The sequence below is a fragment of the Lepidochelys kempii genome, chromosome 14, assembly GCF_965140285.1.
Source record: "Lepidochelys kempii isolate rLepKem1 chromosome 14, rLepKem1.hap1, whole genome shotgun sequence".
Classification (NCBI taxonomy): domain Eukaryota; kingdom Metazoa; phylum Chordata; order Testudines; family Cheloniidae; genus Lepidochelys; species Lepidochelys kempii.
Window position 1 is genome coordinate 38,525,035 of NC_136393.1, and position 23,629 is coordinate 38,548,663.

The window sequence follows — 23,629 nt, forward strand, 5'->3', positions numbered from 1 at the left end:
TAACAGCCCATAACTGACTCCATAACATCTGCGACTATCCACCTTTCACTATGCAGCACAGAGGTCCTCTTCTCTTCAGTGCTCTCTACTCAGCACTTACACACCGTTATACAGCTTCACCTCCCTTTCCATTGGTCCTTTGGCAACATAACTTCTCCTTTCTTGCCCCTCCACTTTGGCTGCTGTTCATTGGGCAGCACAGCTGCACCTGTCCTCTCTGCCCTCTTGTGGCCCTAGACAGCATAACTGCATCTCTCCTCATTTCTTACCTACTGCTAGGTGGGTGCTGTTTCAAACTATAGCCACTGGGAACAAAATCGTACAAAAAATGATTGCAACATTCGTGGCTACAAGAGCGCATACAATGGCAGCAGCTCTCAAAGGCTTAGCAGGGGTTTCCCATCCATCCAGCGCCTTTTTTCTGATGTGGGCTCTGTGTCCAATGGAAATGCACAGATTGAAGCTACCATGACAGAATCCCAGTGGCTCTCCAGGCTGAGATTCTCAGAGGTGTGTAAGGTGATGTGCATCCATCTCCCATTTTAAAGGGATTTGGGTGACTAACTCTGTTATGTCCCTTGTGAAATCCCTTCCGCAGAGTCGGAGCCCTACAATTCTCACTGGTGCCCAGCTCCCCGACCTCTGGCCAAGCCCTGACGTGCTCCCAGTGACTGAGCCAGCACTGCCGTGTTTGGCATCACAGGAGTTCTGCCCGTTGGTAGGTGATCGCCGCTTCCTCTCACCGTAAGTTGCCTCACCCCCTGAGGAAAGGGCCCTGTGTGGAGCAGAGCTGCCTGGGGTACCTGGGGCTGACTAGACACAGTTGGCAATGGGCTTTGTTGCAAGGATAGGTTCCTGGGTTAGTGTTTTTGTTGTGTGGGGTGTGGTTGCTGGTGAGTATTTGCTTCAGGTTGGGGGGCTGTGTGTACGCAAGGACTGGCCTGTCTCCCAAGATCTGTGACAGTGGTGGGTCGTCCTTCAGGATAGGTTGTAGATCCTTGATGATGCGTTGGAGAGGTTTTAGTTGAGGGCTGAAGGTGATGGCTAGTGGCCTTCTGTTATTTTCTTTGTTGGGCCTGTCCTGTAGTAGGTAACTTCTGGGTACTCTTCTGGCTCGGTCAATCTGTTTCTTCACTTCAGCAGGTGGGTATTGTAGTTGTAAGAATGCTCGAATCTTGTAGGAGTTTGTCTCTGTCTGAGGGGTTGGAGCAAATGCGGTTGTATCGTAGAGCTTGGCTGTGTGATGGATCGTGTGGTGTGGTCTGGGTGAAAGCTGGAGGCATGTAGGTAAGCATAGTGGTCAGTAGGTTTCCGGTATAGGGTGGTGTTTATGTGGCCATTGCTTATTAGCACTGTAGTGTCCAGGAAGTGGATCTCTTGTGTGGACTGGTCCAGGCTGAGGTTGATGGTGGGATGGAAATTGTTGAAATCATGGTGGAATTCCTCAAGGGCTTCTTTTCCATGGGTCAAGATGATGAAGATATCATCAATGTAGCACAAGTAGAGGAGGGGCGTTAGGGGACGAGAGCTGAGGAAGCTTTTTCTAAGTCAGCCATGAAAATGTTGGCATACTGTGGGGCCATGCGGGTACCCGTAGCAGTGACGCTGTTTTGAAGGTATACATTATCCCCAAACACTCCCTCCTCAGGGCCTATGCTACCAGCACTCCCAGCTATCTTCGAGACACCACTGACTTCCTGAGGAAACTACAATCCATCGGTGATCTTCCTGAAAACACGATCCTAGCCACTATGGATGTAGAAGCCCTCTACACCAACATTCCACACAAAGATGGACTACAAGCCGTCAAGAACACTATCTCTGATAATGTCACGGCAAACCTGGTGGCTGAATTTTGTGACTTTGTCCTCACCCATAACTACTTCACATGCCTGTTGCCAACTGTGTCCACATATCTATTCAGGGGACACCATCATAGGGCCTAATCACATCAGCCACACTATCAGAGGCTCGTTCACCTGCACATCTACCAATGTGATATGTGCCATCATGTGCCAGCAATGCCCCTCTGCCATGTAGCATGGTTTAGCAGGGGTTTCCCATCCATCCAGTGCCTTTCAGTTGATGTGGGTTCTGTTTCCAATGGAAATGCATAGATTGAAGCTACCATGACAGAATCCCAGTGGCTCTCCAGGCTGAGATTCTCAGAGACGTTTAAGGAGATAGGCGTCCATCTCCCATTTAAAAGAGATTTGGGTGACTAGCTCCGTCAGGTCCCTTGGGAAATCCTTTCTGCAGAGTCGGAGCCCTACAATTCTCACTGGTGCCCAGCTCCCCGACCTCTGGCCAAGCCCTGACGTGCTCCCAGGGACTGAGCCAGCACTGCCGTGTTTGGCATCACAGGAGTTCTGCCCGTTGGTAGGTGGTCACCGCTTCCTCTCACCGTAAGTTGCCTCACCCCCTGAGGAAAGGGCCCTGTGTGGAGCAGAGCTGCCTGGGGTACCTGGGGCTGACTAGACACTGTGCCCTCAGAACTAGCCCTGTTGGACATTGGGCTTGTTGCAGTTAGTTTTGGGGACGCTCATTGTAACAGGTCCCCTCCCTTTCAACTGCTCTGTGCAGCTGGGGGAAGCAGAGCAGCTGGTGCCCTGCAGGGCCATGAGCAGAGTCCCTCGTCAGTGACCGTTTGACAGACCCGACCCCCGGAACGGGCTCAGTTCTACGGGTGCCCTGGCAAACCCCCAGCTGGGCCTGGACAGTCCCAGTGGACCTGACGTGTGAGTCTACCTCTTTGTTTGCCCAACCTCCCTGCCTCCAAGGGCCCGGTGAGCCTGGAGCTGTCGCTTTCCCGGAGCTGGTCACAGCCGGGTGTAGCCCAGATAAGAGCTATAACGCTGTTCCTGGTGAAGTGTCCAGAGGTCACTGCTGGGGCCTGGTTGTTTGCCTCCGGCCTCTGTGAGTTCAGTGAAGATGGTTGGTTTGCAGAGGGTTATGACGGTAATATGCACAATTTCAGGGGTGGCAGATTTCCCAGGCTTACATTCCCAACTCTGCTGCACAAGGAGTTACTATTTTTATTGTCCAAACACTTATTTTGATCAAGAATGGCTTTTCTAAAGATCTAAACAATTGGTTACAATTTTGTCTCCATTCTGCCTAGTGCCCATAACTCCATGATGGGAACATGGTTATGGCCACCTCCCTCCCTGGTCCTTCCACTGAGAAGGACAACACTGAGTGCTGAGATTTTCACTAGGACTTTTCAACTTAATTTTAATGGGGGATGATTGCTGAAATCACCCAGACAGCCTGAGGTTTTCAAAGCTAAGTTATCTCAGAGTCTCTGCACGTTTTTGCGAAAGCCACATTTACTGAATGCTTTCCTCAAAGCTTCCTTGACTTCTCTGTTTCTCAGGCTGTAGATGAGGGGGTTTACCAGGGGAGTCAGGACCGTGTAGCAAAGAGAGAGCACTTTGTTTAGGTCTCTCAGTGTATCACGTTTTGGTAGCATGTAGACAGTAATTAGGGTTCCATAGAAAATTGTCACCACAATGAGGTGAGAGGAGCAGGTGGAAAAGGCCTTTTGCCTCCCGGTGGTGGAAGGGATTCTCAGGATGGTGGCGATGATGCACATGTAGGACGTCAGGGTTAGTAGGAATGGAGGCAGGGTGAATACACAGGCTAGTATGAAATCCACCAATATGACCTGGTGGGTGTCACTGCAGGAGAGCTCTATCAGTGGGAGGGCATCACAATAGAAATAGTCAATTTCATTTGGGCCACAGAATATTAACTGTGATAGGAATAAGACAAAGATGGTAATACCCAAAAAACCATTTAACCAGGAGACAGCAGCCAACTGGAAGGAAAACCTGATATTCATAAGAGTTAAATAGTGCAGGGGTTTACATATCGCTAAATACCGATCATAAGACATCGCTGTTAGGAGACAGCATTCTGTAGCCACCAGAGAACCAAAGAAATACAGTTGTATGATGCAGCCACTGACTGAGATGGTTCTGTCCCCAGTCAGGAGACTGGCCAGCATCTGGGGCACGATGGCTGAGGTGTAGCAGGTCTCTACGCAGGACAAATTCCCCAGGAAGAAGTACATGGGGCTGTGAAGATGCTGGTCAGCCACAACGAGCACCACAATGAGGGTGTTCCCAGCCACGGTTGCCATGTAGATCACTAGGAACATCAGGAAGAGAAGAATTTGCAGGTCAGGGAGATCCCCGAATCCCAGGAGGAAGAATTCAGTGATGGCTGTTTGGTTTCTGCAGTCTGCCATTGGTTGAGTCTAGGAACAATAAATCTGTGCGACTGAATTGGAAGGACACAGAGTTAAAAGTTAATCAAATCTTGTGAATTAATTCCATAAATATTCAGAAAATCCCTCCCTCTCCTGGTTACAGGCTGAAATTTTAAGGCTAAGTTTAGATTTCAGAGCAAAGTGCTAGGAAACTGAGTCCGAGGACAGAACATTGCTCTGATGGGGAAGAGGGTGTTCGACACGGATATCAGTGATTACTATAAAAGCCCATTTATCTGGTAGCCACATACTGATATGACAGATCAGATCATTTCTCTGTCTATCATATCCTTTCTAGTGACATACCAGAGCTTAACAAAGATGCTTAAATGCTGTATTTCACTTCTGGTAATGGCCAGAATCATTCCATGTCTTAAGAGTCAAAATCAAACATCAACTAAAATCTTGGACTGAGATTTTTCAATGTGGTCTAGAGTTCTTAGGCAACGTCCTGCTGTTAGATTTCTTTCCATTAATTCTAACAATATATACTGGTATATTCAGCATTTCAGTGCCCTGTAGGAGAAGGAATAATTTTCACCCCCTCACAAGAGATCAGTTCATGCCATAAATTATGAAGTGGAGTAAATTCTCCCTTGGTGCCTGTGGTGGTGATGGGAACATGTTGAGGGACTGGCAGTGCCTTTTCTGATTCCCAACAGTAGCTATGTAGCAGTCATAAAATACAGCTCTTTGGAGGGTGGATCTTAAGAAGGTGCAAAACCAGGCTGATGTACAACCCTAACTGGGAAATGACCCTCCCCACTTCATAATGAGTGTGGGATGATAATACAGGAAAGGCACTGGGTGAAAAAAAATGCTTTCCCTAAACTCAAAGTCTAGAAACAATCTGGCATGTGTGATCCGGGCTAGTAAGACTCTATCACCACTCGCCACCCCATTGAAAATTCATGGAAGACCGGAGACATACCAGAAGACTGGAAAAGGGCAAATATAGTACCCATCTATAAAAAGGGAAATAAGGACAACCCAGGGAATTACAGACCAGTCAGCTTAACTTCTGTACCCGGAAAGGTAATGGAGCAAATAATTAAGCAATCAGTTTGCAAACAGCTAGAAGATAATGAGGTGATAAGTAACAGTCAGCATGGATTTGTCAAGAACAAAGCATGTCAAACCAACCTGATAGCTTTCTTTGACAGGGTAACAAGCCTTGTGGATGGCGGGAAGCGGTAGATGTGGTATATCTTGACTTTAGTAAGGCTTTTGATACTGTCTCTCATGACCTTCTCATAAACAAACTAGGGAAATACAACCTAGATGGAGCTACTCTAAGGTGGGTGCATAACTGGTTGGAAAACCATTCCCAGAGAGTCGTTATCAGTGGTTCACAGTCATGCTGGAAGGGCATAATGAGTGGGGTCCCACAGGGATATGTTTTGGGTCGGGTTCTGTTCAATATCTTCATCAACAATTTAGATAATGGCATAGAGAGTACACTTATAAAGTTTGCGGACAATACCAAGCTGGGAGGGGTTGTGAGTGTTTTGGAGGATAGGATTAAAATTCAAAATGATCTGGACAAACTGAAGAAATGGTCTGAAGTAAATAGGATGAAATTCAATAAGGACAAATGCAACGTACTCCACTTAGGAAGGAACAATCAGTTGCACACATACCAAATGGGAAATGAGTGCAGAAGGAAGAAGTACTGTGGAAAGGGATCTGGGGGTCATTGTGGATCACAAGCTAAATATGAGTCAACAGTGTAACACTGTTGCAAAAAAAGCAAATATAATTCTGGGATGTATTAGCAGGTGTGTTGTAGGCAAGACACGAGAAGTAATTCTTCCACTCCTGGGCACCACATTTCAGGAAAGATGTGGACAAATTGGAGAAAGTTCAGAGAAGAGTAACAAATACGATTAAAGGTCAAAACCTGGGTTTGACCCACATCCCAATCCTGACTCTGTCTTTGGCTCTGACCCTCGGCTTAACTCTGACTCTGATTTTTGCTTGACCCTCAGCTTGACCCTGACACTGGCTCTGACTCCTGGCTTCAGTTCTGGGATCCCAAGCTCCTGCCACTAGTCCTGCCTACCTTTGCCAAGGATTCTGGAAGTTTTCCTGGACCACCCCTCACACTTGTACAAGGCCAGCCCTGTGGGACATGGAGGCAGTGGGTCACCCCCTACCCAGCATGTTGCAAGGGGCACTAAACACACCTGAACAGGTTGACAGCCCTCGGAGAGAACTTCCCATGGTGCGAACACAATTGGGCAGCTTTGACCAACACTCCGTGAAGTAGTTGGGTTACATCCTGTCTCCGAGGGCCTCAAAATGGACCCCAGGAAGGTGAATACTGTTCGGACCTGGGTGGCACCCCTGGAACATCAAGGAGCTGCAGTGCTTCCTTGGGTTTGCTAATTTTTATAGGCACTTCATGCCTGGGTTTTCAGACCAGATAGCCCCATTGACAGTGCTCCTCCCCAAACACGCCTCTTTCACCTACTCTCCGGAGGCTCAACAGGTGTTCGACCAGCTCAAGATGTCCTTCACCAGTGCTCCAGTCTTGATCCATCCTGACCCAATGCGGGCCTTTGTCAGTGAGACTGATGCATCTAATGTTGCAATTGGGACCATACTTCCCCAAGAATCAGGCCCCCAACAGCACCTGTTCCCTTGTGCTTATTATTCTCGGAAACTCACACCCAGCAGAACAAAATTATGAGATTTTAGATACGGAGCTTCTAGCAATCAAAGCCACCTTCGGGGAATGGCACCACCACCTTGAAGGTGCCCAACACCCAATACAGGTATACACAGATCCTAAAATCTTGGACTATCTCCGTAGGGCAAAGGCGCTGAACCAAAGACAGCTTCAGTGGGCCCTGTTGTTCACACACTTTTATTTTACCATCACCTGTCACCAGAACAAGGCAGCCAATGCCCTGTCCTGAAAAGGGGAATACCTCCCTGACCATACCCAGCTGCTGTGCATCCTCAAGCCCTATATTTTCCTGGATGCTCTATTCCCCAAGACCACTTCCTCCTTTAGTTAGTAAGAAGGCGCCCCTCAGCACCTTCAGACACCCTATCTAGACTCTAGGTGATTATTACTGTGGATTTGATAGTCAAGCTTCCCTTATCTGCCAAGCATACCATCATCCTCCTAGAAGAGCCTGTCTGGGCAGCACCCCTAGAAGAGATGATGTAAGGCCTAGTGGGTCTATAGGACTACCAGGCAACAAACATCCCCACATTGCTACCTTTGTAATTTGATTGTTCCTTGCAACACACAATCTGCAGTGGTTTAACAGCAGGGGAAGTTCCGCCTCATGTGATCTGACTGACAGTGGTCTTAGCTATCCCTGATTGGCTCCTTGACCCTATATAAAGCGATGGGGTGTAAAAGGAAGTGTCCAGGCTCTGGTTGAAGAAAGGCTGTTTCAGTGGTGACTGTGGGGTGCTGGCTCGGTGGCTGGCTGGGCAGAGTGAGATGGATGAGAGAAATGAAACTGAAACCAGGCTAGACCATGAGTACAGGGAAAGCATTGACGAAGACTGGATGCCAGCAAGGAAAAAGAAAAGGGGAGATTCTCTGCACCCAGAAGAAGGACCAGCAAATAGGAGGGCAGGAAAGGGAAATGGGGGGAAATTACCTAACAGTAAAATCCGTAGATAAGGACATAAAGATAGGAGATATCAACCCCCTGAGAATGGCAGAGGGGATCAAAAAAGTGCTGGAGACAGAGCAAGAGCTAAGATGGTACCTGCTGGAGACTCATTAGTGGAATGTAAAAAAAAAGACCAAGTAGGGACACTCCTTAAGACAAAGGTGCTAAGTAAAATACAAATAAGTTGTCAGCTACCCAAATTCCTCACAGAAACAAGATGGGTAGTATCTGGGTGCCAAATGAAATTTCAGGAAAGAAAGCAAGGAATAGGTGGAGATAAGGTGATAAGTGCTAAGAGGCTAATTAGCAGAAGAGGCAGTGATAGCAAGTGCTTGACAGCTGTGCTGGTCACATTTTAAGGGAGGGATGTGACCAGATAGTCCAGAATATCAGAGTAACTTTAGGGTATCAAAGTCCTATAGTCCTCTTTCTGTGAGATGCTACAGCGGCCAGAGATTTGGTCATGTTGCAAATAATTCCAATGGGAAAATAAAGTGCAGTAAGTGTGGAGGTGACCATTCACAGGATGACTGTGTGGAAGGGACAGAACAAAAATGTTGCAACTGTGGGGGAAACACAGCTCAGAATATGCAAGCTGTACTGAGGGGAGCAAGCTAGAGAACTACAAGAAACCCAAGTTGCTAATAACATGTCCTGTGCAGAAGCTGTTAGGAGATACCTAAAAGAGAACCTGATGTGAGGAAAGGCAATAGCCTGCAACAAATTAATGGGAGGGAATGAGTAACGTTGGGATGAAAAGAGATTCATTGCAGTAATGGTTGATGTAATCAATTGTAGTTCTCAAACAGGAAAGAAAACAGAAAATGAGAATTATAATTAAAGCTGCAGCCTAGCAACCTGTCAGTGGAACAACTTCAGACTTTCCTCAGTGAAACTACTATGGACGGTCAGAAACAGATTTTCAGCTTGAATGCCCGCAGCTTAATAGCACATGGGTAGGAATTAAAGACCAATATTTTTGGTATGAAAACAAAGCCTGATCTAATATGCATACAAGACTTGGCGAATAGAAAAATGAGACTATAAAATCCCAGGATATGGTCTATATGGACATCATAGAGAAATGGAAAAGGTGGGGACGGATACCCTTTTACTAAGGAGAACCTGAAGTACCTTGAAGTAGAGATTAGAAAGCTAAATATCAAGGATAATGCTATTGAGATACCAATACAAAACAATTCTACATCTCTAAGACTTTATCATGTTTATAACCCATGCAGGAAACTAGAGGCTATGGACCTGAAAGAATTCATTGCAAGTGTCACATGCCCACTCATTGTCTGTGGTGATCTGAATAGTCACAACTGATTGCAGGGAAGTAAGAAAAACATGGAAAATGTTCAGAGCAAATCTTTGAAGAGAATAATTTAGCAATAAGTGATGGAGCGCCTACCAGGTTCAATACAGCTGAGGGAAGCTTCTCATGTCTGGATCTGGGACCATAGCGAGTGAATGCAGCTGTGAAATTGACAGAGGGGTGGGAATGGCTAGTGACCAGGTCCTGACATTAATTACATCTCAAGGAAAAGGATATCCCCACTTAGAATCTTAAAAAAGCAAACTGGAAAAATCTTTGGAAAGAGAAGTGAGCAATATGTGAGTAAGTAATGTATCTGTGAAGATATTGAGGAATTCTGTAGTAATATTAATAAAGGAATCATAAAGACAGCCAGCCTAGCTATTCCTAGGATGCCAGCACTGCCTGAAGATAGGGGAAGTGTACCATGGTGGAACAGGGAATATGAAATGGTAATTAGGGAAAGGAATAAGTCATATAAGACAGCAAAAAAATCCTTAAGTAATGGACTTAATGAAATATAAAAAAGTAAGGTAGTTTCACAAAGGGCTATAAAAAGGGCAAAAAGAGAGAGCTGGACACCATAACATGGGGAAGTAAGTAAAAATACCAATACAGCAAAGATTATATATAAACAAACTAGGGAAATGAATGGAATAAAGAGTAAGAGTCACGTAACACCAAGTCTTCCAGTTGCGGGGCATGGAGTAATAAGCTCTAACAAAAGAAAAGCAGAAACTCTGGCCACCATGTTTCAAAAAGTCAGTAATGATAAATATCAGCGGTTACAAATTAGGGAGAAGAAAAGAACATTAAGGATAATTATGAGATGAAGAGGTGGGATGGGAGAAGGATGTGGATATTTTAAATGTAAACTTTAGTGTGGCTTAGGTAAAACCATGGAAAGTATAGTAAGGGAGAGAACAGTAGCACACCTAGAAAGAAGAAGGTTTATAGATAAAACACAAAGTGGGCTCCAGTGAGGTGGGAGTGTGATTGACCACGTTGTCAGGATAGAGACAGAAGCACAAAAAAGCATGAGAATCATAGAATTCATTATACTAATATTCCTGGGCATAGAAAAAGCCTACAATGTGTTCTGGAGAGAGGAACTACTTCATAAAGTGGCCTCAATGGGTAACATAGGAAGAATGTACAGATGGATAAGGAACTTCTTAGGCAAAAGAACTGTACAAGTCCAACTGGAGAAAGCTTTCCTTAACATATAGTAAATTGCAAGTGAAACTCCACAGAGCAGTGTAGTTACGCCAGCCCTCTTTAACATCATGATAAATGATCGCCCTGAAGAGATGAGGATAGGAATAGGGATCATGTTTGCTGACTGTGCCATATGGATCAAAAGCAAAAACCTTGAAAGTGCCACCAAAAGAATGATGATGCACTTAAGAGAAGTGCAGAATGGGGAAGAGGTGGGCCTTCAAATTCTCATAGACAGAACTAAGGGAATGATCCTCACAACATGGAAAAGCCAAAAAGATGTAAAGTTATAGCTATATGACCAATAGATAAATGTACTGACATTACAAATTCTTTCGGTGTGATATTTGATAACAAGCTCACTTGGAGGGACCATACTGAAAATATTAGATAAGTGCAAAAGTCAAATACCTTTGGAACATCCTGGGGAGTGGATATGAAAATGGTGGCAATGCTATACAGAGCACTAATTAGACCAGTTATTGAGTATGGATGCCCGGCCTTTGGGTCAGCAATGAATACAAATCCGAACTAGATTATATCCACACACAGGCATTGCATATCAGGTGGTGACTTCATTACTGTATCTCTGTACTACAGATATACGCATTTCCATCAGCTGCTGCTGACTCTTAGAACGAAGCTCCCAGACTCAACCCTTTTGGGTCAAAGTACGAGATAATAGTGAAGATAGCATTAAGCTAACCGGTTCAGACAAAAAGTCAACATTCCCCATGTAAATAAGGTACAGAAGTGGATAGCTGATCTTCATGAAAAGAAGGGATTGAAAGAGACCAAAATGTATAGCTATGGGAAAATAGTCTATCCTTAGAAAATCACCCCCGGTCGGGAAAGACGTGGAATTATATAATGAAATCAATAAAAGAATGATAGACAAGATGTCACAATTATATTGATTTTCTATAAGTGGGGACACTATTGACAGATACATACAGAGGGTTCCAAAGAGGAAGAACAGAGTGGGAACAGCTTCCTGTGTGCCCTCACTCGGACTCAAGAAAGCTGTATGGCTAACTTTGTATCCGTCTTTATGGCTGAGATACACAGGGATTATGCTAGCACTAAATCGTGCTTTAGATGTGTGGCCAGCTGCTGTGGCCATCCTGTCTGACTCCTTATCAGGGCTGCAGCAGTCAACTCACAGTGGTGAGTCTGACAGCAGAAATGATTCTCTTAATGATATATTACTGCTAACAGCCAGACTGGTGGAACTGGATATAACCAACGTAATCACATGGATCCTGGTGCAGACAGGGATAGCAGGCAACGAATTGGCTGGCAAAAAGTGTTATTAATCGCAAACAAGTTGACCTCGGGATCCCCTTAAGCAAAGTGGAATTTAAACACCTAATCAAAAGTGAGCTAAGGAAGGAATGGCAAGAACTGTAGGCAAATGAAATGAAGGGGAAAATAATTCCTGATTCTGCCTCCGGCTCTGACCCTCGGCTTGACTCTTGACCCTGATACTGACTCTGACCCCTGGCTTCAGTTCCGGGATCTCCAGCTCCTAACACTTGTCCTACCTACCTTTGCCCAGCATCCTGACACAGACTATGTATCGTAAAAATGAATACAGATACTTCCCACATTCTTCACAGAAGGTGAATCTTAAATTGCTCATGCTTAATTACTCAAGCACTTTAATACCCCGGTTCGGAAGGTGATATATAAATGCAAAGCAGCAGCAGTTTGGAATTGGGTGCTCACCTCTATTCGTAGGACAGCTCACACTGGAGTCGATGAACTCATTTCTCAGGGTTTGAGACCAGGTGGGTGAGGTAATACCTTTTATTGGACCAACTTCTGCTGGTGAGAGACATGTTTTCGACACACAGAGCTCTTCAGGGTTTGGCAGACAAGACTCCAGTTCCACTGAGGTTCTTGTCTTTCATCATTCTGCAGAAATGGGACTTTCTCAGTAGAGACCTGCAGTTACCTGAAGGGACAGAAAATGGGCTTCCCCTTCGATTTAAAAAGTGTAAATGCTCTCTCATAGTTGTATTCTCTCTTCGTGCTTTTCAAAATGGTCCCACTTTGACCTTTTTCCCACTTGGTTCATTTTGTGTCTCCAAAGCGTTGTAGCTAACAATGCCCACTGTGAGTTGCAATTATACAAGTCCCATTCTACATCACGTTTTAGCGTAATGATCCTTTGTGGAAAATATTTTAGAACATGGACAAACACCAGCTTACATTTTTGGGAGATGCCTGTCCAAGGTGATGGCCAGTTATCATGTACTTGCACCGCCCTAAATTAGTATTCAAGAGATGCTGCCATCTAATGGGCATTTTTGAAAATAGTGGCCCGTGTCTCACTCTTACAACATGCTGCCACCTAGCAGCCATTTTACAGTATAACTTTCCCATTATTGTATTGGCTACTGAACTCTATTGGTCACGAGTCAGTATTTCTGTTGCCCCCCACCCCCGCCCCATTTCCTCTACTCTGCTGCCATCTAGAGTCGATTTCCCAGCATGACAGCCTGTTGCTCTTCTCTCCTATGGTGGATTCTTCTCACTATAGCTGCCTCTTTCCCATTCTTAAAAAGAAAAGGAGGACTTGTGGCACCTTGGAGACTAACAAATTTATTAGAGCATAAGCTTTCGTGAGCTACAGCTCACTTCATCAGATGTCTGCAAGTGGGGAGATTTTATATACACAGAGAACATGAAACAATTTGTTAGTCTCTAAGGTGCCACAAGTACTCCTTTTCTTCTTACCATACAGACTGTAACAAGAGTGATCAGGTAAGGTGAGCTATTAAGCTATTACCAGCAGGAGAGCCGGTGCGGGGTGGGGGGTGGGGGGGAACCTATTGTAGTGATAATCAAGGTGCGCCATTTCCAGCACTTTACAAGAACAGTAGGAGGGGAAATAAACATGGGGAAATAGTTTTACTTTGTGTAATGACACATCCATTCCCACTCTTTATTCAAACCTAAGTTAATTATATCCAGTTTGCAAATGAATTCCAATTCAGCAGTCTCTCGTTGGAGTCTGTTTTTGAAGTTTTTTTGTTGAAGAATTGCCACTTTTAGGTCTGTAATTGAGTGACCAGGGAGATTGAAGTGTTCTCCAACTGGTTTTTAAGTGTTATAATTCTTGAAGTCTGATTTGTGTCCATTTATTCTTTTATGTAGAGACTGTCCAGTTTGGCCAATGTACATGGCAGAGGGGCATTGCTGGCACATGATGGCATATATCACATTGGTAGATATGCAGGTGAACGAGCCTCTGATAGTGTGGCTGATGTGATTAGGCCCTATGATAGTGTCCCCTGAATAGATATGTGGACACAGTTGGCAACAGGCTTTGTTGCAAGGATAGGTTCCTGGGTTAGTGTTTTTGTTGTGTGGGGTGTGGTTGCTGGTGAGTATTTGCTTCAGGTTGGGGGGGCTGTCTGTACGCAAGGACTGGCCTGTCTCCCAAGATCTGTGAGAGTGATGGGTCATCCTTCAGGATAGGTTGTAGATCCTTGATGATGCGTTGGAGAGGTTTTAGTTGGGGGCTGAAGGTGATGGCTAGTGGCGTTCTGTTATTTTCTTTGTTGGGCCTGTCCTGTAGTAGGTAACTTCTGGGTACTCTTCTGGCTCGGTCAATCTGTTTCTTCACTTCAGCAGGTGGGTATTGTAGTTGTAAGAATGCTCGAATCTTGTAGGTGTTTGTCTCTGTCTGAGGGGTTGGAGCAAATGCGGTTGTATCGTAGAGCTTGGCTGTAGACAATGGATCGTGTGGTGTGGTCTGGGTGAAAGCTGGAGGCATGTAGGTAAGCATAGTGGTCAGTAGGTTTCCGGTATAGGGTGGTGTTTATGTGGCCATTGCTTATTAGCACTGTAGTGTCCAGGAAGTGGATCTCTTGTGTGGACTGGTCCAGGCTGAGGTTGATGGTGGGATGGAAATTGTTGAAATCATGGTGGAATTCCTCAAGGGTTTCTTTTCCATGGGTCCAGATGATGAAGATATCATCAATGTAGCACAAGTAGAGTAGGGGCATTAGGGGACGAGAGCTGAGGAAGCTTTGTTCTAAATCAGCCATGAAAATGTTGGCATACTGTGGGGTCATGCGGGTACCCGTAGCAGTGACGCTGTTTTGAAGGTATACATTGTCCTCAAACACTCCCTCCTCAGGCCTTACGCTACCAGCACTCCCAGCTATCTTCGAGACACCACTGACTTCCTGAGGAAACTACAATCCATCGGTGATCTTCCTGAAAACACGATCCTAGCCACTATGGATGTAGAAGCCCTCTACACCAACATTCCACACAAAGATGGACTACAAGTCGTCAGGAACAGTATCCCCGAAAATGTCACGGCAAACCTGGTGGCTGAACTTTGTGACTTTGTCCTCACCCATAACTACTTCACATGCCTGTTGCCAACTGTGTCCACATATCTATTCAGGGGACACCATCATAGGGCCTAATCACATCAGCCACACTATCAGAGGCTCGTTCACCTGCACATCTACCAATGTGATATGTGCCATCATGTGCCAGCAATGCCCCTCTGCCATGTAGCATGGTTTAGCAGGGGTTTCCCATCCATCCAGTGCCTTTCAGTTGATGTGGGTTCTGTTTCCAATGGAAATGCATAGATTGAAGCTACCATGACAGAATCCCAGTGGCTCTCCAGGCTGAGATTCTCAGAGACGTTTAAGGAGATAGGCGTCCATCTCCCATTTAAAAGAGATTTGGGTGACTAGCTCCGTCAGGTCCCTTGGGAAATCCTTTCTGCAGAGTCGGAGCCCTACAATTCTCACTGGTGCCCAGCTCCCCGACCTCTGGCCAAGCCCTGACGTGCTCCCAGTGACTGAGCCAGCACTGCCGTGTTTGGCATCACAGGAGTTCTGCCCGTTGGTAGGTGGTCGCCGCTTCCTCTCACCGTAAGTTGCCTCACCCCCTGAGGAAAGGGCCCTGTGTGGAGCAGAGCTGCCTGGGGTACCTGGGGCTGACTAGACACTGTGCCCTCAGAACTAGCCCTGTTGGACATTGGGCTTGTTGCAGTTAGTTTTGGGGACGCTCATTGTAACAGGTCCCCTCCCTTTCAACTGCTCTGTGCAGCTGGGGGAAGCAGAGCAGCTGGTGCCCTGCAGGGCCATGAGCAGAGTCCCTCGTCAGTGACCGTTTGACAGACCCGACCCCCGGAACGGGCTCAGTTCTACGGGTGCCCTGGCAAACCCCCAGCTGGGCCTGGACAGTCCCAGTGGACCTGACGTGTGAGTCTACCTCTTTGTTTGCCCAACCTCCCTGCCTCCAAGGGCCCGAAGAGCCTGGAGCTGTCGCTTTCCCGGAGCTGGTCACAGCCAGGTATAGCCCAGATAAGAGCTATAACGCTGTTCCTGGTGAAGTGTCCAGAGGTCACTGCTGGGGCCTGGTTGCTTGCCTCCGGCCTCTGTGAGTTCAGTGAAGATGGTTGGTTTGCAGATGGTTATGATGGTAATAAGAACAATTTCAGGGGTGGCAGATTTCCCAGCCTTACGTTCCCATCTCTGCTGCACAAGGAGTTACTAGTTTTATTGTCCAAACATTTATTTTGATCAAGAATGGCTTTTTAAAAGATCTAAACAATTGGTTACAATTTTGTTTCCATTCTGCCTAGTGCCCATAACTCCATGATGGGAACATGGTTATGGCCACCTCCCTCCCTCCCTGGTCCTTCCACTGAGATGGACAGCACTGAGTGCTGAGATTTTCACTAGGACTTTTCAACTTAATTTTAATGGGGGATGATTGCTGAAATCACCCAGACAGCCTGAGGTTTTCAAAGCTAAGTTATTATCTCAGAGTCTCTGCATGTTTTTGCAAAAGCCACATTTACTGAATGCTTTCCTCAAAGCTTCCTTGACCTCTCTGTTTCTCAGGCTGTAGATGAGGGGGTTTACCAGGGGAGTCAGGACCGTGTAGCAGAGAGGGAGCACTTTGTTTAGGTCTCTCAGTGTATCACGTTTCGGTAGCATGTAGACAATCATTAGGGTTCCATAGAAAATTGTCACCACAATGAGATGAGAGGAGCAGGTGGAAAAGGCCTTTTGCCTACTGGTGGTGGAAGGGATTCTCAGGATGCTGGCAATGATACACAGGTAGGATGTCAGGGTTAGTAGGAATGGAGGCAGGGTGAATACACAGGATACTAACCAGTGTGTGTCACTGCAGGAGAGCTCTATAGGTGGGATGACATCACAATAGAAATGGTCAGTGTCATTCGGGCCATAGAATGTTAACTGTGATAGGAATAAAACAAAGATAGTAGTAGCCAAACAAGCTTTAACCAGGACCCAGCAGCCAACTGGACGAAAAACCCAGTATTCATAAGAGTTGAATAGTGCAGGGGTTTACATATCGCTAAATACCGATCATAAGACATCGCTGCTAGGAGACAGCATTCTGTAGCCACCAGAGAACCAAAGAAATACAGTTGTGTGATGCAGCCACTGACTGAGATGGTTCTGTCCCCAGTCAGGAGACTGGCCAGCATCTGGGGCACGATGGCTGAGGTGTAGCAGATCTCCAGGCATGACAAATTCCCCAGGAAGAAGTAAATGGGGGTGTGAAGGTGCTGATCAGCCACAACGAGCACCACGATGAGGGTGTTCCCAACCATGGTTGCCATGTAGATCAGTAGGAACATCAGGAAGAGAAGAATTTGCAGGTCAGGGAGATCCCCGAATCCCAGGAGGAAGAATTCAGTGATGGCTGTTTGGTTTCTGCAGTCTGCCATTGGTTGTGTCTAGGAACAATAAATCTGTGCTACTGAATTGGAAGGACACAGAGTTCAAAGTTAATCAAATCTCATGAATTAATTCCATAAATATTCAGAAACTCCCCTTCCTCTCCTGGTTACAGGCTGAAATTTTAAGACTAAATTTAGATTTCAGAGCCAAGTGCCAGGAAACTGAGTCTGAGGACAGAACATTGCTCTGATGGGCAAGAGGGTGTTTGACACGGATACCAGTGACTACTATAACAGCCCATTTGTCTCGTAGCCACATACTGATATGACAGATCAGATCATTTCTCTGTCTGACATACTAGAGCTTAACAATGATGCTTAAATGCTGTATTTCGTTTCTGGCAATGGCCAGAATCATGCCATGTCTTATGAGTCAAAATCAAGCATCAACTAAAATCTTGGACTGAGATTTTTCAATGTGGTCTAGAGTTCTTAGGCACCGTCCTGCTGTTAGATTTCTTTCCATTAATTCTAACACTATATCCTGGTATATTCAGCATTTCAGTGCCCTGTAGGAGAAGGAATAATTTTCACCCCCTCACAAGAGATCAGTTCATGCCATAAATTATGAAGTGGAGTAAATTCTCCCTTAGTGCCTGTGGTGGTGATGGGAACATGGTGAGGGACTGGCAGTGCCTTTTCTGTTTCCCAACAGTAGCTATGTAGCCGTCATAAAATACAGCTCTTTGGAGGGTGGATCTTAGGAAGGGGTAAAACCAGGCTGTTGTGCAACCCTAACTGGGGAATGACCCTCCCCACTCCATAATGAGTGTGGGATGATACAGGAACAGGAAAGGCACTGGAGTGGGGTGGGGGAGGGGGGAAAAGATGCTGTCCCTAAACTCGGAGTCTAGAAACAATCTGGCATGTGTGATCTGGGTTAGTAAGACTCTATCACCACTCGCCACCCATTGGGGCACACACTGAGCCAGATCCTCAGCTGGTGTAAATCAAGGTAGCTCCATTTTTGTCATTGGGACAGTTCCCCAACTGAGGACCTGTCACAAGGCATGAATCTCATGCTCCATCTCTGTGAAAAGGTGCTATGAACACTGACTGGCGCTGCAGTGGGAAGGAAAGGCTAAAACTCTTAATATTCACCTGAAGAGCTCTGTGTAGCTCAAAAGCTTCTCTTGTTCACCAACAGGAGTTGGTCCAATAAAAGATATTACCTCACCCACCTTGTCCCTCTAATATTCACAAACCACATTCATGCCCTGTGTCAAGGTTCCTTCCGGACTCTGAACTCTAGGGTACAGATGTGGGGACCTGCATGATAAACCCCCTAAGCTTATTTTTACCAGCTTAGGTTAAAACTTCCCCAAGGTACAAGCTATTTTACCTTTTGCCCTTGGACTCTATTGCTGCCACCACCAAGCGTCTAATAAATATATATAACAGGGAAAGAGCCTGCTTGGAAACTTCTTTCTCCCGCAAAAATCCTCCCAAACCCTACACCCCCTTTCCTGGGGAAGCCTTGATAAAAATCCTCACCAATTTGCATAGGTGAACACAGACCCAAACCCTTGGATCTTAAGAACAATGAAAACCCAATCAGGTTCTTAAAAGAAGAATTTTAATGGAAGAAAAAGTAAAAATCACCTCTGTAAAATCAGGATGGTAAATACCTTACAGGGTAATCAGATTCAAAACAGAGAATCCCTCTAGGCAAAACCTTAAGTTACAAAAAGACACAAAAACAGGAATATTGATTGACTGGGGATTGGTCCTGCTTTGAGCAGGGGGTTGGACTAGATGACCTCCTGAGGTCGCTTGCAACACTGATATTCTATGATTCTATGAATATACATTCCATTCAGCACAGCTTATTTTATCAGCCATTTAAACAAAACAGAATCTAACGCATATCTAGCTAGATTACTTACTAAGTTCTAAGACTCCATTCCTTTTCTGTTCCTGGCAAAAAAACATCACACAGACGGAGAGAACCTTTGTTTCTCCCCCGCTCCAGCTTTGAAAGTATCTTATTTCCTCATTGGTCATTTTGGTCAGGTGCCAGCAAGGTTATCGTAACTTCTTAACCCTTTACAGGTGAAAGGGTTTTTCCTCTGGCCAGGAGGGATTTTAAAGGGGTTTACCCTTCCCTTTATATTTATGACATGCTCCCCAAATCACAGATAGGGTGAAACACTGGCTGTGATTTCTTCCTGGAGCTCTAGGAGAAAACAGAGTTAATAAGACACATGCACCTCTAAATGTACTACCAAGTACATAAAGACTAACAATATTTTCCACATGTCAAGGATGATTTTAACCAGTTGATTCTGGAAAATTTCACGGGAGAGTGCATCCGCCACTTTGTTAGAAGCTCCTGAGATGTGTTGGATGTCGATATCAAAATCTTGGAGAGCTAAACTCCACCAAATATGTTTTTGTTATTTCCTGTGGTGGTATGAAGCCACTGTAGCACAGCATGGTCGGTTTGCAGGTGGAAACGCCGTCCCCAAACATATGGGTGTAGCTTTTCCAGAGCGTAGACAATGGCGTAACATACTTTTTCACTGACTGACCAGTGGCTTTCCCTCTCAGACAGCTTCTTGCTGAGAAACACTACAGAGTGGAATTCTTGATCCGGTCCTTCCTGTATTAAAACTGCTCTCACACCATGCTCGGACGCATCTGTGGTTACTAGGAACAGTTTGTCAAAGTCTGGGGCCCTTAGTACAGGGTCAGACATGAGTGTCGCTTTAAGCTGGTTAAAGGCCTTCTGACACTCTTTGGTCCACTGAACGGAATTTGGCTGTTCCTTTTTGGTTAGGTCTGTCAGTGGGGCGGCGATTTGGCTGTATTGCGGTACAAATTGCCTGTAATATCCGGCCAAACCTAAGAAGGATTGGACCTGTTTCTTTGACTTTGGGACAGGCCATTTTTGGATAGCATCCCCTTTGGCCTGTAGGGGGTTGATAGTTCCTTGACCCACCTGGTGTCCAAGGTGAGTCACTCTGTTTAGGCCTATTTGACACGTCTTAGCCTTAACAGTTAGTCCTGCCTCCCTTATGTACTCAAAGACTTTTTGTAGATGTTCTGCCCAGGAATCCGAAAATATGGCCACATCGTCAAGGTAGGCGACTGCATATTCTCCTAATCCCGCTAGGAGACCAGCTACAAGTCTTTGGAAGGTGGCAGATGCATTCCGCAGCCCAAAAGGGAGTACATTAAATTCATACAGCCCGAGATGTGTGGTGAAGGCTGACCTTTCCTTGGCAGATTCATCTGGTGGTGCCTGCCAGTACCCCTTGGTTAAGTCTATGGTAGAGATGAACTGGGCCCGTCCCAGTTTCTCTAATAGTTCATCTGTGCGTGGCATTGGATAGTTGTCTGGGCGAGTTACAGCATTTAGCTTACGGTAGTCCACGCAAAAATGTATCTCCCCATCTGGTTTGGGAACTAGAACCACTGGAGATGCCCATGCACTGCGAGAGGGGCAGATTACACCCATCTGTAGCATATCCTGGATCTCCTGTTCTATAGCAGTTTTAGCTTGAGGAGACACCCGGTAAGGTTGGACTTTAATTGGGTGAGCATTACCTGTGTCAATGGAGTGGTATGCCCGTTCAGTCAGTCCTGGGGTGGCTGAGAACATTGGCGTGTATCTAGTGCACAGCTCCTGGATCTGCTGTCGCTGCATACGCCCAAGAGTCATGGAGAGGTTCACCTCTTCCACACCACCAGCACTTTTCCCTTCATAGTAGATACCTTCAGGCCACTCAGCGTCGTCTCCTCCCTGGGCTGTACACGGACAAACCTTTAATTCTCTGGAATAAAAGGGCTTTAGAGAATTAATATGGTACACATTAGGCTTTCGGTTGGAGATGGGGAATTCTATGAGATAATCAACAGCTCCCAGGTGCCCCTGGACTGTGAATGGCACTTCCCATGATGCTTCCATTTTATGGGCCTGGAGAGCCTTTAAGACCATGACCTGGTCCCCTACTTTGAAGGAACGCTCTCTGGCATGTTTATCATACCAGGCTTTTTGCGCTTATTGAGCATCCTGTAGGTTTTCTTTAGCAAGGGCTAAAGAGGTTCGGAGGGTGTTTTGTAGGTTGGTTACAAAGTCCAGAATGTTAGTTCCTGGAGAAGGTGTAAACCCCTCCCATTGCTGCTTCACCAACTGTAATGGCCCCTTAACCTCACAGCCATATACAAGTTCAAATGGTGAAAACCCTAAACTGGGATGTTGTCATAAATATAAAGGGAAGGGTAAACCCCTTTAAAATCCCTCCTGGCCAGAGGAAAACTCCTCTCACCTGTAAAGGGTTAAGAAGCTAAAGGTAACCTCGCTGGCCAAAATGACCAATGAGGAGACAAGATACTTTCAAAAGCTGGGAGGAGGGAGAGAAACAAAGGGTCTGTGGGTCTGTCTATATGCTGCCTTTGCCGGGGATAGACCAGGAATGGAGTCTTAGAACTTTTAGTAAGTAATCTAGCTAGGTACGTGTTAGATTATGATTTCTTTAAATGGCTGAAAAAAGAATTGTGCTGAATAGAATAACTATTTCTGTCTGTATCTTTTTTGTAACTTAAGTTTTTGCCTAGAGGGATTCTCTATGTTTTGAATCTAATTACCCTGTAAGGTATCTACTATCCTGATTTTACAGAGGGGATTTCTTTACTTCCATTTACTCCTATTTCTATTAAAAGTCTTCTTGTAAGAAAACTGAATGTTTTTTCATTGTTCTCAGATCCAAGGGTTTGGGTCTGTGGTCACCTATGCAAATTGGTGAGGCTTTTTATCCAACATTTCCCAGGAAAGGGGGGGGGGTGCAAGTGTTGGGAGGATTGTTCATTATTCTTAAGATCCAAGGGTCTGGGTCTGTAATCACCTAGGCAAATTGGTGAGTCTTTTTACCAAACCTTGTCCAGGAAGTGGGGTGCAAGGTTTTGGGAAGAGTTTGGGGGGAAAGACGTTTCCAAACAGCTCTTCCCCAATAACCAGTATTTGTTTGGTGGTGGCAGCGGCCAATCCAAGGACAAAGGGTGGAATATTTTGTACCTTGGGGAACTTTTTGACCTAAGCTGGTAAAGATAAGCTTAGGAGGTTTTCATGCAGGTCCCCACATCTGTACCCTAGCGTTCGGAGTGGGGGAGGAACCTTGACAGATGTGATACAGCTCTGTAAGCAAAGAGCAACTGCTGCAACACTAGGTCCCAATCACTGGAGTGCTCATTTATGAATGTATCATGGCCCCCACCGTCCCATTAAATTTCTCCACCAGGCCATTTGTTTGATGGTGGTAAGGGGTGGCAATCAAGTGATTCACCCCATGAGCTTCCCAAAGGCTTTCCATAGTTTCTGCCAGGAAATTAGTCCCTGCATCTGTGAGGAAGTCGGAGGGCCAACCTACTCTGGCAAAAATGTCTGCTAGTTCCTGGCACATACTTTTAGCCCTGGTGTTGCTTAGAGCTACTGCTTCTGGCCATCGGGTGGCAAAATCCATGAACATCAGTATGTACTGCTTTCCTCTGGGTGTCTTTTTCGGAAAAGGACCCAGAATATCCACAGCTACTCGCTGAAATGGAACTTCAGTGATGGGGAGTGGTTGGAGAGGGGCTTTGGCCTGGTCTTGAGGTTTTCCCACTCTTTAGCATACCTCACAAGATCGGACATAGGTAGAAATATTCTTGCCCATTCCCTCCCAGTGGAATGACTTCCCCAAATGGTCTTTGGTCCTGTTCATCCCAGCATGGCCACTAGGATGATCATGGGCCAAGTTCAAGAGCTTTACCCGGTACTTAGTTGGAACTACCAACTGTCTCTGAGGATGCCAGTCTTCCTGGTGTCCACCAGAAAGAGTTTCCTTGTAGAAAAGTCCTCTTTCTACAACAAACCTGGATCGATTAGAAGAGCTGAGAGGCGGTGGGGGTTGCTCTGTGCCACCGTCCAAGCTCTCTGGAGGCTTTCATCTGCTTCCTGTTCGGTCTGGAACTGTTCCCTTGATGCTGGAGACATCAGCTCCTCATTGGATTGTGGACCTAGGCTTGGTCCCTCTGGAAGCGATGTAGGGGATGGGGCTATTTCCGTTGACTGTGAACCGCTCTCCGGTGGTGCACTATGTTGGGGTTCAAGCTCCGGTTGAGCCTCTGGTGGGTTATCGGCTGCTGCCGGTTCAGGTTTGGTGGGGCCCTCTGGTGTTGGGGTTGCAAGTACTGGATTCAGTGCTGGCAATGGGTCTGGTGCTGGTTGTTCCGTCGGTTCTGGCTCTGTCTGGCTCTGCGGGACTGGATCCACCACTGCTGTTGCAGACATTGGCCTGGGGTCTGGGTCCATCACCTCTGACCGGGTCCTGATAGAAGTTTCCAGAACAGAGCTAGGCATCATGGCTTGTTTAGCCTGGCTGCAGGTGACCATTCCCACCCTCTTGGCTAGCTTCACATGATTGGCCAAGTCTTCCCCCAACAGCATG

At 46.0% G+C, this 23,629-nt stretch overlaps 2 protein-coding genes and 1 pseudogene across 2 annotated transcripts in view; 1 reads left to right on the top strand and 2 right to left on the bottom strand.

The window, feature by feature from the left end:
* The window catches only part of LOC144929110 (von Willebrand factor A domain-containing protein 5A-like), a 181,279-nt gene that overhangs the window by 106,582 nt on the left and 51,068 nt on the right, over positions 1 to 23,629 (top strand). The window lies entirely within an intron of this gene.
* LOC144929454 (olfactory receptor 6N1-like) lies at positions 3,296 to 4,252 on the bottom strand. Its single transcript, XM_078848887.1, has one exon. It carries the CDS (start codon positions 4,250 to 4,252, stop codon positions 3,296 to 3,298), a length of 957 nt encoding a protein of 318 aa, XP_078705013.1.
* On the bottom strand, positions 16,252 to 17,189 carry LOC144929457 (olfactory receptor 11A1-like; annotated as a pseudogene).

Coding starts and splice junctions, on each gene's coding strand:
- LOC144929454 (XM_078848887.1), bottom strand. CDS start 4,252: ATGGCAGACTGCAGAAACCAAACAGCCATCACTGAATTCTTCCTCCTG.